This window comes from Ursus arctos, unplaced genomic scaffold (assembly GCF_023065955.2).
Source record: "Ursus arctos isolate Adak ecotype North America unplaced genomic scaffold, UrsArc2.0 scaffold_18, whole genome shotgun sequence".
NCBI lineage: Eukaryota > Metazoa > Chordata > Mammalia > Carnivora > Ursidae > Ursus > Ursus arctos.
Window position 1 is genome coordinate 53,219,432 of NW_026622852.1, and position 13,643 is coordinate 53,233,074.

Consider the following 13,643-nt stretch of genomic DNA (forward strand, 5'->3'; position numbering starts at 1 on the left):
TGAAGTAGCCACGGAACCTGCCCACAGTCAGAGAGCCAATCAAGTGGCAGGTTCAGGGTTTGACCCCAGAGCTGTCACCTCCCCACCCATTTTAGGCTTCCCAGCCCAGCCCAGCACTGATTTCATGGTCTAATTTATTGGCGGTGAGTATATAGGGGTGGGTCCAGGCCAGACGGGCCACTTCCCGTTGGATGCCTGCCTCCGGGATCTCCAGGTGACAGTTGCGGGGAGGAGCTAGGCTCCCCTATTCCCAGGCTGGGCACCCCTAGGCTTCTGTTTCCCTTATCAGCGTAGGTCCAGTCCAGGTGTGGAGGCCGCTGGGAGCAGGTCCGGGTGGCTCTGGGCTGGCCCTCTTCTGTTTGTTTCCATGGAGGAGGCCTGGGTGGGCTGGTGAGTCTGCTCTGAGTTCTCTCCTCCCACCCAGCCCAGGTCACCAGGTGCTGGATCCAGGCGAAAATGACAGGGACTCGGTTTCTACAACAGCGTGGACTTATAGGGCAGTGGTCTCTCGCTCTGTGGTCCTGGGCAGCCGCAGTCCAGGCCCGCTGGGTTTGAAGGTTCTGTGGGGTGGGGCGGGGGGACCCCAAGGTGCTCCACGCTGGTGCCCCCGCTGGCAGCAGGCCTCGGAGAGGGAGGCAGGAGGGGTGGGCGCAGAGGGCAGGGTCCATCCTTGGTCGAGTGGAGGGGTTGGGGTCCCGGGACAAGTTCATGGCCAGTGGTTCCCAGCTCGCGGCTGCTCAGTCTCTCCTGCTGGGCGAGGGCTGGCTGGGGGGCCCCCAGGTCTCCGGGCCGGGTGCTACGCCATGCTGCTGGTGGAGCAGGGGGTGCTCTGGGTGCTCCCGATGCTGTGGTTGGTGCTACTGCTCTCCGAGGAGGCCGGGGCAGCCACCGCCACCACGGGCTCCCGCTTGCCGGGGGGACCTGGGGGCAGGGGCGGAGGTCAGGGCCCCGGCCAGGGCTCCCCACTCCCCCAGAGGCTCCCCCGGGCTCCCCCAGGTGATGGTGGCAGAGGGGTCCTGAGCACTCATGCAGGGGGCCTGGGGTACTCACGCGTGTGCGAGTAGATGTACCAGAGAGCGGCGGTGAGCAGGGCCCCAATGAGGAAGGCGCCGAAGGTGATGCCCAGCACGGCGGGCAGGACGAGGCCTTTGTCTGTGCGCGCAAGGGCAGGATGGCTGCAGTCAGCGCTGCGGCCCCCACCCTAGCCCCCTACCGTGGTGGGCTGGCCAGGAGCACAGGGTTGGGCATCAGTCCCAGTTCGGCCCCCGACCCTGACTTCTCTGGACCTCAGTCTTCTCATCTAGCAGATGGGTTCATCACACCCGTGCCTGGCACTGAGCCATGGCTGTTCTGACCATCCACCAGAAGGCCCAGCCAGGCCTGTGGGCCGTGCCTCTGCCTTCCAAGGCTGATGGAGGTGCAGTTGTAGGGAGAATGGATGGTATAATCTGAGCAAAGAGTGAGTGGGGCCTGGGAGTGCAGAGCCTGCCCCACCCCACTGTGTGACCTTGGGTCAATCCCCGCCCCCTCAGAGCCCTCTACTATGGTAGGAATGGGCCAGAGTACTTCTGAGGGCTCTTCAGCTCTGCTCTTGGGTTTTCCCAAGCCTCATTCTGTCTACACTCCTGACTCCTGGGTGAGTATGGGCCTTCCCTTGGAACGGAGTTCCCACGGATGCAGTAGGGTGATTAGCCCGGCTCTCTTGGTCATGGGTCAGGGTCAGGGCCCCATCCTAACCCAGGTAGGGTGGCAAGGAAGCAGGTGCCCTCCCCCCCCCCCGACTTCTGCCCCCAGTGTCAGTGACCCTTCCGGCCTGTTGGGGGCCCCGGGCTGAAGGTGCATTCTCCACACTGGGGGCCTTAAGAGGGTGAGGCCAGCCCTGCTCTAACGTGCCTTCTGCCTCACTTGATTCCAGGACCCCCACCCCCACCCCAAGCAAGGTCAGCTAGCAACCATGGGAATTAGGAAAACCCAAATGCCTGGGATCTGGTCCATGGGGTAGTCAGGAGCAAAGGCTTTCTATCTAGAAGGTGCAGCATGGATCCTATGCTAGGCTGCTGGGGCCCTTCTGTCCCTCGTCCCAGGGATGCTCTCTCTGGGGTCCTCCCTGCATGTGTCTGTGCTGCAGCCCTCTGGGCCATCCATCAGGTTCCATGCTGGCCTCAGCTTCTGGAACCCTAGAGAGACTCACCAGGCAGGCCAGGGCTGACGATGTTCAGACGCAGGGAGATAGTCCTGTGGACGTCCTGGGGGAGGAGAAGAGAGTGGTGGATAGCAGAGCCTGCAGGCGGCAGCTACCGGGCTTATTCCCTCGCTCTGTACCCTGGCCTGTCCCAACCCACCCTGGGGCCTTGGCTTTGGATTCCATCCCACCACTTCCTAGCTGTGAGCCTTAGGGCAAGTCGTGCTGAGGGAGGGGTTTGGGTGGACAACCCTTGGCTGCTACCAGGATGTTCCCTGGGAGACTCCCGAATCCCATGAGGACTGTGGGGCGCTCTGCACTGCATCTGTGACCCTTGTGAACACCTGGGAGAGATAAGCCAGGTTAGCCTACTGAGAGTGGAAGGGGCAGGCCTACTCAGGAGTGGCCCCAAAGGCTTGCCTAGCTTCATACAACCAGAAACGTTTCTAATCCTGGAGACCCTTCTGTGTGCCAGGACCTGGGGATATGTGTGTCCAGGGCTGTGTGCCTGAGGACAGGGATTCCCCCCTGGATGGGGAAGCAGAAAATCAGAATTTTGTGTCCTTTATTTTAACCCTCTTTGCTGAGATCTCCTGTTTAATGACATTGGTGACTGTATTATGGGGAAAGATGGGTGAGTGCACGGATTCCTGGGTGGATGGATGACTCGTTGGGATGGCAGGAGGCTGGCTGGCTGACTGGGATGGTGGAAGGACTATGGCTGAATGACTGGGTGGGATGGTAAGAAGTATCAACTAATGAATGGATGACTGGGTGGGAAAGAGGGACCATGGATGGAGGACTGGGTGGGATGGTAGAAGGCAGGATGGAAGGAAGGATGGATGGAAGGGGGAAGGATGGATGGAAGGATAAACAGATGGGAGGATGGATAGATGGAAGGGGGATGGATGGAAGGACGGAAGAAAGGCATGAAGGATGGAAGGATGGTGGAAGGATGAATGATTGGAAGGAAGAAAGGATGGAGGGGTGGGTGGAAGGAAGAATGGAAGGACACAGATGGAAGATGGATGGAAGAAATGCATGAAGGATGGAAGAAAAGGAAGGATGGATAGATGGATACAAAGGATGAATGGATGGTGGGATGATGAGTGGATGGATGGATGGATGGTGGACAGATGGATGGATGGTGGAAGGGTAAGTGGTTGGAAGGAAGGATGGATAGACAGTAGAAGGATGGATTGATGGAAGAAATGAAGGATGGAAGGATGGATGATGCAAAGGATGAATGGGTGGAATGATGAGTGGATGGAAGGGTGGATAGATGGGTGGTGGATGAATGGATGGACGGTGGACAGATGAATGGGTGGAAGGACGGACGGATGGACGGAAGAATAGATGGGTGGATGGATGGTGGATGGATAAGTGGTTGGAAGGAAGGATGGATAGATAGTGGAAGGATGGGTGGATGGAAGAAAAAGGAATGAAGGAGGGATGGGAGGATGGATGGAAGCAAGGAAGGCTGGGTACTGGAAGGAAGGGTGGATGGACGTAGCTGCAAATCCTACTAATGTCCAGGGCACAGCAAAGCCACCAGCAGGCTGTCGGTGGCAGAAGGAGTAGCCTTGGTAACCAGAAGCCGCACACCAGTCTATGGTTCTGCCCCTTACCAGCTGGTCCCCCATTATGGGCTGTCACTTCCCTTCCTGGAAACCCGAGACCCGAAGGCACCCTTGAAGCTGGGGCCCCACTCACCGGGGACAGACTCCGCGAACGCAGGGCTACGGTGCAGCTGAGGGTGCCGGGCGTGGGCGTGGGCACCATGTAGCCACGGAGGAGGAAGCTGAAGCGCACGTCACCAGCGGGGCCTGGGGACAGCAGGCTCACACAGCTGCCCTTGGCGGTCTGGCTCTGGATGAGTTCCACAGTGTCCACATCGGGTCCCAAATCCAGGTGGCAGCTGTCCAGCTGGAGCACGAGCTCCGGGATTGGTGGGGACATGCTCACCTACGTGGGTAGGTAAGAGTGACATGGTCAGTTACCTGACACCACCCTTGTGAAATAAGCTAGACTCATTCTGGGGCTCCCCCTGGCGGTGGAAGGACAGTCTTGGGTGCACCCAGAGCAAATGAGAAGGAGGGGACATTCCACCCAGTGTCCCTGGGCTGTCCCTCCCCTCCGCCACACATGCTGCTGGCTCTCTCTTTCCTCTGGGGAGTTCAGTGCACACCTTCCCTCTACTCATGGTGCCAAGAAAGGCTCTGAGAACCCCAAGAGCGGGCAGGCCTACGTGGTCCAGTCCAGTACCTGCACAAAGCCCTGCTGGCCCAGCTCGATGGTGTTGGAGGCCTGGAGGAAGTGCGGGCTGAGGAACAGGCCCAGCTGGAGGGAGAGGCTGTCCATGTTGATGCAGTGCACCTTCTTCTGTGGGAGACAGGGGGGCTTGGTCAGTCTGGGAGGTTCCCGGCTAGGAAGGTAAGGGGGGCGGGGGTGGGAGCACGAGCCAGGGTCCCGAGTTGCTGCCTGACCCCCCCTTTAAACAAAACAAACAAAGCTAATCTTTATCAAGACCTTGCTCTGCTCCAGGCCTGGGCGAATGCTTCCCCATGTGTCATATCAGTGACTGCTCAGAAGCGCCCCCATGGGGGAGATCCTTTCGTAGGCCCCTGTTTACAGATATGACCTTTAGGTCCAGAAGGCTTAATTGATTGGCACAAGGCCACACAGCTAGTACGTACTAGAACTTTCTGACTTGAGAGGCCAAGAATGTAACCCGAAACAGTGCTGCTCCCGTTGTACAGAAGGGAAGACTGAGGCACCCTGAAGCTAACATGGACTGCCAGAATCGGGGCCTGAGTTTCCTGAGGCCTACTCCCCTCCCAGGCCAGGAAGGGGCGCCAGGACCCTGAACCAGATGGGTTAGCATGGTAACCCTCCATCTCACCCACTGCGGTGATGAGCTTGACAAGAGGTTGACGACCACCTGCAGGAAAAGAGCCAAGGAGCAGGTCAGAGCCAGAAAGTACCCCAGAGGGGATCCCACCCAACACACCCATTTTATGGATGGGGAGACTGAGGCTTAACCGAGGGCTAATAAGCTTGTCTTCCAACTGAGCACCGCACCCCCTCTCCCAAAGGCCCCCCGCCCGGCCTGGAAGGTCAGGAGGCACCAGCTAAGCTGGCTGACACCTTTCCTGCCCGCCCTTGCTCTTACCTCATTCCTGACCACATTTTCGGTCACTTTCATGCCACAGCTGGAGTAGGCGCTGCGCAGGACCAGCTGGTCGTCTCTGTCCTCGGCGTGACAGCGGGGGTCCGAGAACGTCAGGCTCGTGATGGTGCACTTCAGAGTCTGGGCCAGGGTCGGAGGGGAGGGGCACCGTCAGGACGTGTGGGGCTCTCTGCGGCCTGTCCCTCCACCCCAGCACCAGGACTGACAGAGCTCATGGCTCCCGAGTCACAGCCATTGCTCTCCTCCCCTCTTCACTTGTGTTAGATCTTACCAGACTACGCCAGTTAAGACTTAATGCTTTTCCTGAACCACGCTCACTTTTGTCCTTAGCCTGGTCCTAAGCAGTACCACCTGGGACAGCTTGGTTTGCTACTTTCCTCCCAATGTATATAATTGGAATAAACGCAGATGTATTTAAAAACATTCATTTGATGGGGCGCCTGGGTGGCGCAGTCGTTAGGCGTCTGCCTTCAGCTCAGGGCGTGATCCCGGCGTTCTGGGATCGAGCCCCTGCATCGGGCTCCCTGCTTGGTGGGAAGCCTGCTTCTTCCTCTCCCACTCCCCCTGCTTGTGTCCCCTCTCTCGCTGGCTGTCTCTCTCTGTCAAATAAATAAAATCTTTAAAAAAAAAACACATTCATTTGAGTTCTACATATAATCATTGCCCACAGCCCCAGGGGCATGGAGATCCCACCAGCAGAATCCAGTCTCAGAACCCTAGACTCTGGGGCACCTGGGTGGCTCAGTTGGTTAGGTGTCTGCCTTTGGCTCAGGTCATGATCCTGGAGTCCTGGGATGGAGCCCTGCATCGGGCTCCTTGCTCGGCGAAGAGTCAGCTTCTCTGTCTGCCCCTCACCCTGCTCTCTTGGTCTCTCTCTCTCTCAAATAAATACAATTTAAAAAACAAAAAAAGAACCCTAGACTCTTAGATCCGGAGTTGGCAAATTTTTCGGATAAAGGGCCGGATGGTAAATCTGTTAGGTTTTGTGGGCTATGTGGTCTCTATTGTAATCACCCAACTTTGCCATTGTAGCCTGAAAGCAGCTCTAGAATGTATGTAAATGAATGGGTGTGGCCGTATGCTAATAAAACTTGATTTACAAAACAGGCAGAGGGCCACAGTTTGCCACCTCCGGTCTTAGAAAAATCAGTCTTAGAATTTTTCAGTCACGCTCTTGGGATCACAGAGTCAAAGAATCTTGGCGTCTTCGAGTTGAGCGAGCTGTTGGAGTTCCCACTTGAACCCAGCTAACTCATGTCTCCTCCAGAATGCCACCCCTGATGGCTACCGCCCCTCAGGTGCCCGGAGCCACCTGAGGAGATAACGGCCCACCAAATAAAAATGACTCTGGGTGAAGCCCCAGTGACACATAGGCCTGGAATCCCAGCTCTGCACACTGACCACATTTCTTAAGTCAGTGAGCGGGCAGAATGTTCCATGTTGGGGTAATTCTGTTCCTACCCTTTTCTTTGTATTCTCTTCTATATGGATGCTGTACTCAGAGAAAATGGGCAGATTGTGTGTGTGTGTGTGTGTGTGTGTGTGTGTGTGTGTATTTGGCCTGGGCAGCAGTCATACCAGCCAGTGGGGCCCCGCACTATCTCCTTCACCTCCTGGCACCTGCTGGGCCGGAGGGAGGTAGAGGGTGAGAAGAGACGGGTAGCAGACAGGTGGCACTTCATGTTGCCCCTGTACCCCACACCCCCCAAAACTTCCACGTGTGCCTAACTACAGATTTAAGCATTATTCTAAAGATCCCTGAGATGATGGGTGATTTGTCAAGGCTCTGGCCGAGATTTCCTGCCTCAGAACAGAAGAAATCACACAGGGGGAGATGGGCAGCAAGGCTGGCCCAATGTTTTTAAAATGTCCCCAGGGGCGCCTGGGTGGCACAGCGGTTGGGCGTCTGCCTTCGGCTCAGGGCGTGATCCCGGCGTTCTGGGATTGAGCCCCACATCAGGCTCCTCCGCTATGAGCCTGCTTCTTCCTCTCCCACTCCCCCTGCTTGTGTTCCCTCTCTCGCTGGCTGTCTCTATCTCTGTCCAATAAATAAATAAAATCTAATAAAATAAAATAAAATTAAAATAAAATAAAATAAAATAAAATAAAATGTCCCCAAACACAAAAATCACTTTGGCCAAAATTTAGAGATATAACAAAGAGAAATTATTTCGAATAATGGTGCACAAAGGGCCTGCAATGTTTTTCTTTCTATAAAATGCTTATAAAAGTCATCAAGAAGAGCACTGAGCTTAGGTGATTATAAGTCACATGGAGTCATGCCTACCCTCACTACTAATCAAAGAATTATAAGTTGAAACAAGAACGGAGCTCCATGTCCCATCTCTCATGTTGGCAAAGGTTTTTTTTAATTTTTAAAATTCTATTATTATTTTTTATTTTTTAAGCAAGCTCTGCGCCCAACGTGGGGCTTGAACTCATGATCCAAGACCAAGAGTCGCATGCTGCACCCACTGAGCCAGCCAGGCACCCCGGCAAAGGTGTTTTTTTTTTTTTTTAAACAAAAATAATAGTCTGGAGAGAGAGCGTCAAAATGCTCTCCTAAATCAGCAGGGAAAGTTGGAATCATCTTTTGGAAAGTGGGTTGGCAACATGTATCGAAACTTACAGCATATTCATGCATTCTGACCCAGCAATCTCGCTCATGTGGAAATCTAGCCTAAGAAAACAATCCTATATAAAGAATGCATGGTGATATTTTCTGCGTCTTCCTACTGTTGCACGATTGGAAGCAGCCTAAATGTCTAACAAGGGAGGAGTTAATTATGGCGTATGCCAATATGATGGAATAATTTGTGCTTATTAAAGTGCCATTAAGTACATATGTCAAAGTTCTAAAAATACAGTAAGTGAATATAGCAGGAGACAGACAAGTGCACTGGAGATAACACCATATACGAAATACAGAGAACACATTCCAGAAAGAAACCCACTAGAATGCTGGTAGCCATGGTCTTTGGCCAGGAAGGTTGAGATTTTCTTTCCTAATTTTTCACATTTAAAAAAATCCCAGGTTATTCTTATAGTCAGTACCCTTGCTCCTCATCAGGCGGAGATCATACCGTAAGGATCCTGTGTTAAGGGCCCGCCCGGCTCAGCCTGCATTTAGGATTAACGAACGATGACTAGTACCCGTTTACTGAGCACTTACTGTGTCAGACCTCATTTAACCCTTCCTGCATGGCAGGTCCATTATCAAGCCCATTTCACAGGTGGAAACACTGAGGCTTGCAGAGGGATGGGATTTGTCTCTCTGCCTGGGTCAGGATCCCAAGACTCTTGGCCTAAAGGAAGGACCAGCTCCCCAGGTCCCCAGGGGTTCGCTTACTGAGATGAGATCTTTCTTGAGCACCACAGTCATGACGTCTTCCGAGCACTTGGGCTGGATCAGGGACAGGAGCAGCTCCTGGTTGCAGCTCTCCTTGGGAGGGGTGGTCCGGACGGGTGGGGGAGAGGTCTGCAGCCCACGACCTGCTAGGGCAGCAGAAGCCGGCAGGCAAGTCACTGAGCACTCCCCGGGCACCGGGCACCAAGTGCTTCCATAACTAGCTACTTTCACTGACCCGGCCTGTGGATGGGGAAGATGGGGCTCCCGCCGGCCGATGCAAGCGCCGGGCTCACACAGTGGCTCGGTGGTGCTGCACCGCGCCCTGGCCACTGGTCCCAGGAGGGGGCAAGGGAAGGGAAGAGGGTGCTCACCGCAGCTGTGGGCCTGCAGCGAGACGACACTGGCCAGAGGGAGCTCCACGAAGGATGCTACCATGCTGGCGTTGAGTCTCCGGGCCTCCCCCAGCAGGCCTTGGGGTGTATCCGGGAGCACAAAGCCACGGATGTTCTTCTCCGGAAAGATCTTGAAGGAGTATTCACCAGTGGTCTAACGACAGAGCAGGAAGCCACAGACACAGTCAGGGGGCACGCAGCCCGGCAGGGTTATGCCAGGCCTCAGGGCCACTCTCTCCTTTGCTCCTACAGTCTCCTACCCCTGGGCCACCTCCCCTCATCTACTGGCTCCCGTTTGTCCTTCAGATCAGCTTGGGGCTCCCTTCTTCAGGAATCTTCCCTGACCCTGTAGGCTGGGGTAGGGGCCTTTCCAGGGGATCATGGAAGGCTTCGTGGAAGAGGTACCATCTGGGTGAAGGTCTGAAGGCAGAATAGCTGGTGCACAGAGGAAGGGGGTGCATGTGTCAAGACTCAGGGCCAGGGTGCTCATGCAGGGAGTTTGCGTTTTCTCTCTGGGGAGCCTCGGTGAGGCCTGCGCAGCAGGGCTGTCTGGGTCGCGGAGCAAGACTCACCCAGATCTGCATGTTGTGGTTGGCGTCGATGAGCCAGGACACATAGGGTGGACCTTGCAGGATAAGCACAGCGTCGGGATCCCCCGAAGCACAACGCAGCTCCACCTTCACGGTCACCGTGCGGGGCCTGCGGGGAGACAGACCCCGGCGTCAACGCAGCGCGGGAATGCGGGGTTGGGCGGGGCCTGATGGAGACGGGTCGGGACGGGTCGGGTGGGCGGCCGCCGACTTCTTTCACCTGTCACTGCAGGCCGGCGGGAGGGGCGTGGAGGTGGGCGGGGCTTGGCCCACAGGGGAGGGTCCCAGGGCTAAGGTGGTGGCAAAGACGCTCTAACCTCGCCAGGGATGGGCGGGGCTTGGTGGGGGCGGGGCTTGGTGGGGGCGGGGCGGGCACCCTTACCCGGCCTCGGTGCCTGGCAGGACCCTCACGATGTGCGCTTCCTTGTGGCCAGGCACCCCTTCCAAACGGCAGCCCCGGACAGAGGCGGGGGTGAGCGGGCTCCATTCGAGAGTGTGGCCCATGTCCTTGAGGGGTTCCAGATTGCAGGAGGACGGTGCCCTCGGGGCTGTGGGGACAAGCGCACCTCAGTTCCCTCCCTGAAAAGCCTGGCACTAATACAGAGGCTCGGCCTCACCCACAGTAAAGGGGGGGAGGGTTGGGCAGGATGGAGCAGCAAAGAAGTGGGATGCCCGGGAGGACCTGAATTCAAATCTCCCCTCCACCACTTACTGCCAAGGGACTGGGGGCAAGCCCCCTGGCCTGTTTCCTCAGCTGTGGACACAGGGTTAGTAAAGGCATGAACCCATAGTGCATGTTAGGGGTGCAGCCCTGTGACCACCAGCACATCACCTCACTTTCCTCTTTTCCAGCATTTACCATGGCTGGAAATTAGGGAATTTATTCATCTGTGTACATATTTACTGCCATCTCCTCGCCAGTGTTGGCTCCAGGATGGCAGGATCTGGGTCTGTCTGCACAGAATCTCCAAATGCCTAACATAGGACTGAGCGTATAGTAGGTGCACAATAAATAAAAGTGCTGCTTTCTAGGCCAAAAATTACTGTCCCGAGAGAGCACTCATTTGTTACATGTGACCTGCGGCAAATCACATCCCATTGTGGAGGCTTAGTGTCCACATCTGAGAAATGGGCCTGAGGAATTCACATTTCTTCAGAGCTGAGTCCTGAGTCCAGAGAGGCTGTGGGGGAGGCTGACCTTGGTCCAGACGGAGGAGGATGCTTTGAGGGTCATTCAGCTCAGCGATAGATGCAATGGGGCCCTTCGTTTCTGCCCAGTCGAGGAACTGCTTCTTGGTGGTGAAGGGTGGCAGCTGCGTGGTGTTGACTCCTGGGTGCCCTTGGAAGATCAGTTTGGGGTTCTGGGAAGACACAGGGAGGCTCAGGGTGCTGCTCCTGGGCCCCGAGCCCCCTCTGTCCCATTCAGGAGGTTGGGAGGTAATCTGGGGAGGCAGCTGGTTGGCAGAGTGGAGGAGGCAGGGCTGAGAATGCTGAGGCTGATGGATCTGAAGTCCAGAGCCCCCTCATTAGCCTCCCACCCAGAGCCAGATCTGTCTCATCGCCCTTCCACACCTGCTGCCAGACGGAGACACATCCTTCTTCATCCTACTGTCCAAACATCACCTCCCCACCCCTCCACAGTCTTACTCATACAACCCACACTTGTGACATCATGGGTCTGCCCTGCCCATCCCCGCATGGTGCTGGACACATAGTAGGCACTGAGAAATACTTGACTTTCCTGCTGTGTCAGCTTTACCCACATACCTAGCACACAGCAGGTGCTCCCTGCACAAGGGAAGGGAGGAAGGACAGAAAGAAGAAACAGATGAATAAATGCATGAATGAAAGACTAATGGGGATTGTCCCTGTCCTGGGGGATCTTACCATCCAGAAACTACTTGCACATCAAGTCACTTGAAACAACAGAAGACGGAGGATGTTATTTAATAGAAGCAAGGGAACGAGACAGGTCTCTGGATGGACAGGGATGGGAATGTGGGGGGATCTAGCACCTCACCAGCTCTACTGCCCAGGCCTCAAGGAGAGACCCTGGGGAAGGAAACAGGGAAGACTTCCTGGAAGAGGTGTTCTGTGGAAGTCTAAGGAGTCAGAGGAAGTTGTTGGGGCCCCTGACTCAGAGTTCCTTTGCATTCCATCTTCAAAGCCAGGGTCATTGCTCTGAAGCAACAGCAGCATAAGGGCTTCAGGCTAGATACTAAGGGGGACTGCCCCCGGCAGTGGCAGTAGGCAAGATACCATAGAATGGTCCACCTAGAATGGAGCAGGATTTAAACAAGGGGGCAAAGTGATGAGCACCTGGGTGAGGAACTCAGCCCCCAGGGTGGAAGGGCTGGGGCAGTGCTTTAGAGCAGGAGGAGGTTAGGGACCTTTACACAGTCTGACTCTTGGGGGATGTCATCATCTGTAAAATGGGGGTGTAAGAGGGATTAAAGGCAAGGCATTTGTCAGTCACCCGGTGCTGGGTCAGACACAGAGGCCCAAGTTCCAAACCCAACTGTGGCCCCTCTGGTGGAGTCCCTGCCCCCTCTTCAGGTAGCTGTAGTACCCCCCCCCCACAAACACACACAGCTCCTACAGTGCCCCACCCCCATCCCTGAGTATTCTTAGCTCCTGGGAGGAAGGCGTGGCCCAGACCCAGCCAGCAGCTGCTGCGACCTTCCTGCCCTGTGGGTGCGTTTCATGTTCCCTGCGTCACCCAGGGCCCGCCAGGGCTCAGATCCCTGCCTTCAGGGCCCAGGAACCGGAAGGGGAAAGGGAAGGCGAGAAGGGGGGAGAGTTAAGTGGGAGGGGACCCGGTAAGCCCTGGCTCTCCATGGGGCCTCGGTTTACCCCCCCTGGGAACAGAGGGAAGTACCACATGGGGCTGGTCCAGTTCTGCCCTCCTGCTTGGCTTCCGTGGCTCCCTGGGCTTTCACACTGGCTCTGTCTGTCTGTCTCTGCTGTGCCTGCTGTGAGCCTGGATTCCTCGCCCCACCCCCAACATCTCCTTCTCTGGGCCTGACTCCCAGGCAGCCCTGGATCTGGGTCTGTCTTCGGTTCCCAGCCCTCCTCCTCCTCCTCCTCCTCCTCCTCCTCCTCCTCCTCCTCTCTCATCTGAGTATCTGTCCGTCTGTCTCTCCCACAACAGGCTGGCTCTTCCTAGTTCCCTTTTTCTTTGTGTTTCTCTCCCCCTTGTTAGCTTTGCTGTCCGCCCCCATCCCTGCCCTTTGCTTTCTCTGGCTGTAAACAGCAGCTGCTCCCATCTGGGGACCACCTCCCAGGGCCTTCCAGTGGGGGAGTCAGTGCCCACAGGCCACCCCACCTCCTCCAGCCCTGACCCCCCCTTGCTGTGGCTCCCAGCCCATTGACCTCCTCTCTCTGGTGGACGTGCCTGACACTTAAAACTGGAATTTTTGCAAAATATTTTTTTCTCCAATGTAGGCCATGTTCCCTAGAGCAAAGCTTGCAAATTCAACAAAGCGTAAAGAGCAAATAAATAAATGTCTCTCCCAATCCCATTTCGTTACCATCACTACTACTAAACCATGGTTAGGTTTCCTTTTCCTTTGTACTTAAATATTTTCAAACCTGTCGTGTAACTTTTTCTAGAGACAGTGACGAGATTACCTTATGGGAAGTCCCTGGATGCAGGTCTGCCACCCGGCAGGTGGGAAGGCCGGCTGTGCAAGACGACTGGACTTGGCCAGGGTTGCCCATCAACCTGGCTCCCACACCTGGGTTTGGACTCTTCACCCCAGACCCTGCTGCCTCCTGGGCTCTCTCAGCAGGGCCCCATGGGATTCACCAGGCAGGGTGAATAATGTCAGAGTGAAAAAGAGAAGCAGGGCTGCCGGGGCAGGAGAGCCTGGCCCCCAGAGACACAGAGCAGGGGCCTCGCATGGCCAGAGCCTCAGCCCAGGGCGGGAGGTTAACACTC

General features: G+C 55.9%; 1 protein-coding gene across 4 annotated transcripts in view; it reads right to left on the reverse strand.

Annotated features, from left to right (window-relative positions):
- Positions 1-117: 117 nt before the first annotated feature.
- The window catches only part of ENG (endoglin), a 31,224-nt gene continuing 17,698 nt past the window's right edge, over positions 118-13,643 (reverse strand). Inside the window, exons 4-15 of one of the 4 annotated variants that reach the window (XM_026514023.4) lie at positions 10,902-11,064; positions 10,086-10,251; positions 9,686-9,812; positions 9,093-9,267; positions 8,722-8,864; positions 5,355-5,492; positions 5,085-5,123; positions 4,448-4,564; positions 3,896-4,147; positions 2,192-2,246; positions 1,051-1,152; positions 118-921 (exon numbers count right to left, since the gene is read on the reverse strand). In XM_026514023.4, the coding sequence (XP_026369808.1) occupies positions 797-921; positions 1,051-1,152; positions 2,192-2,246; positions 3,896-4,147; positions 4,448-4,564; positions 5,085-5,123; positions 5,355-5,492; positions 8,722-8,864; positions 9,093-9,267; positions 9,686-9,812; positions 10,086-10,251; positions 10,902-11,064 (1,602 nt within the window). In that variant the 3' untranslated portion in view covers positions 118-796. Of the gene's footprint in view, positions 922-1,050; positions 1,153-2,191; positions 2,247-3,895; positions 4,148-4,447; positions 4,565-5,084; positions 5,124-5,354; positions 5,493-8,721; positions 8,868-9,092; positions 9,268-9,685; positions 9,813-10,085; positions 10,252-10,901; positions 11,065-13,643 lie in introns of all 4 variants that reach the window. The other 3 variants (XM_026514022.4, XM_048223112.2, XM_026514025.4) reach the window with 3 other exon arrangements.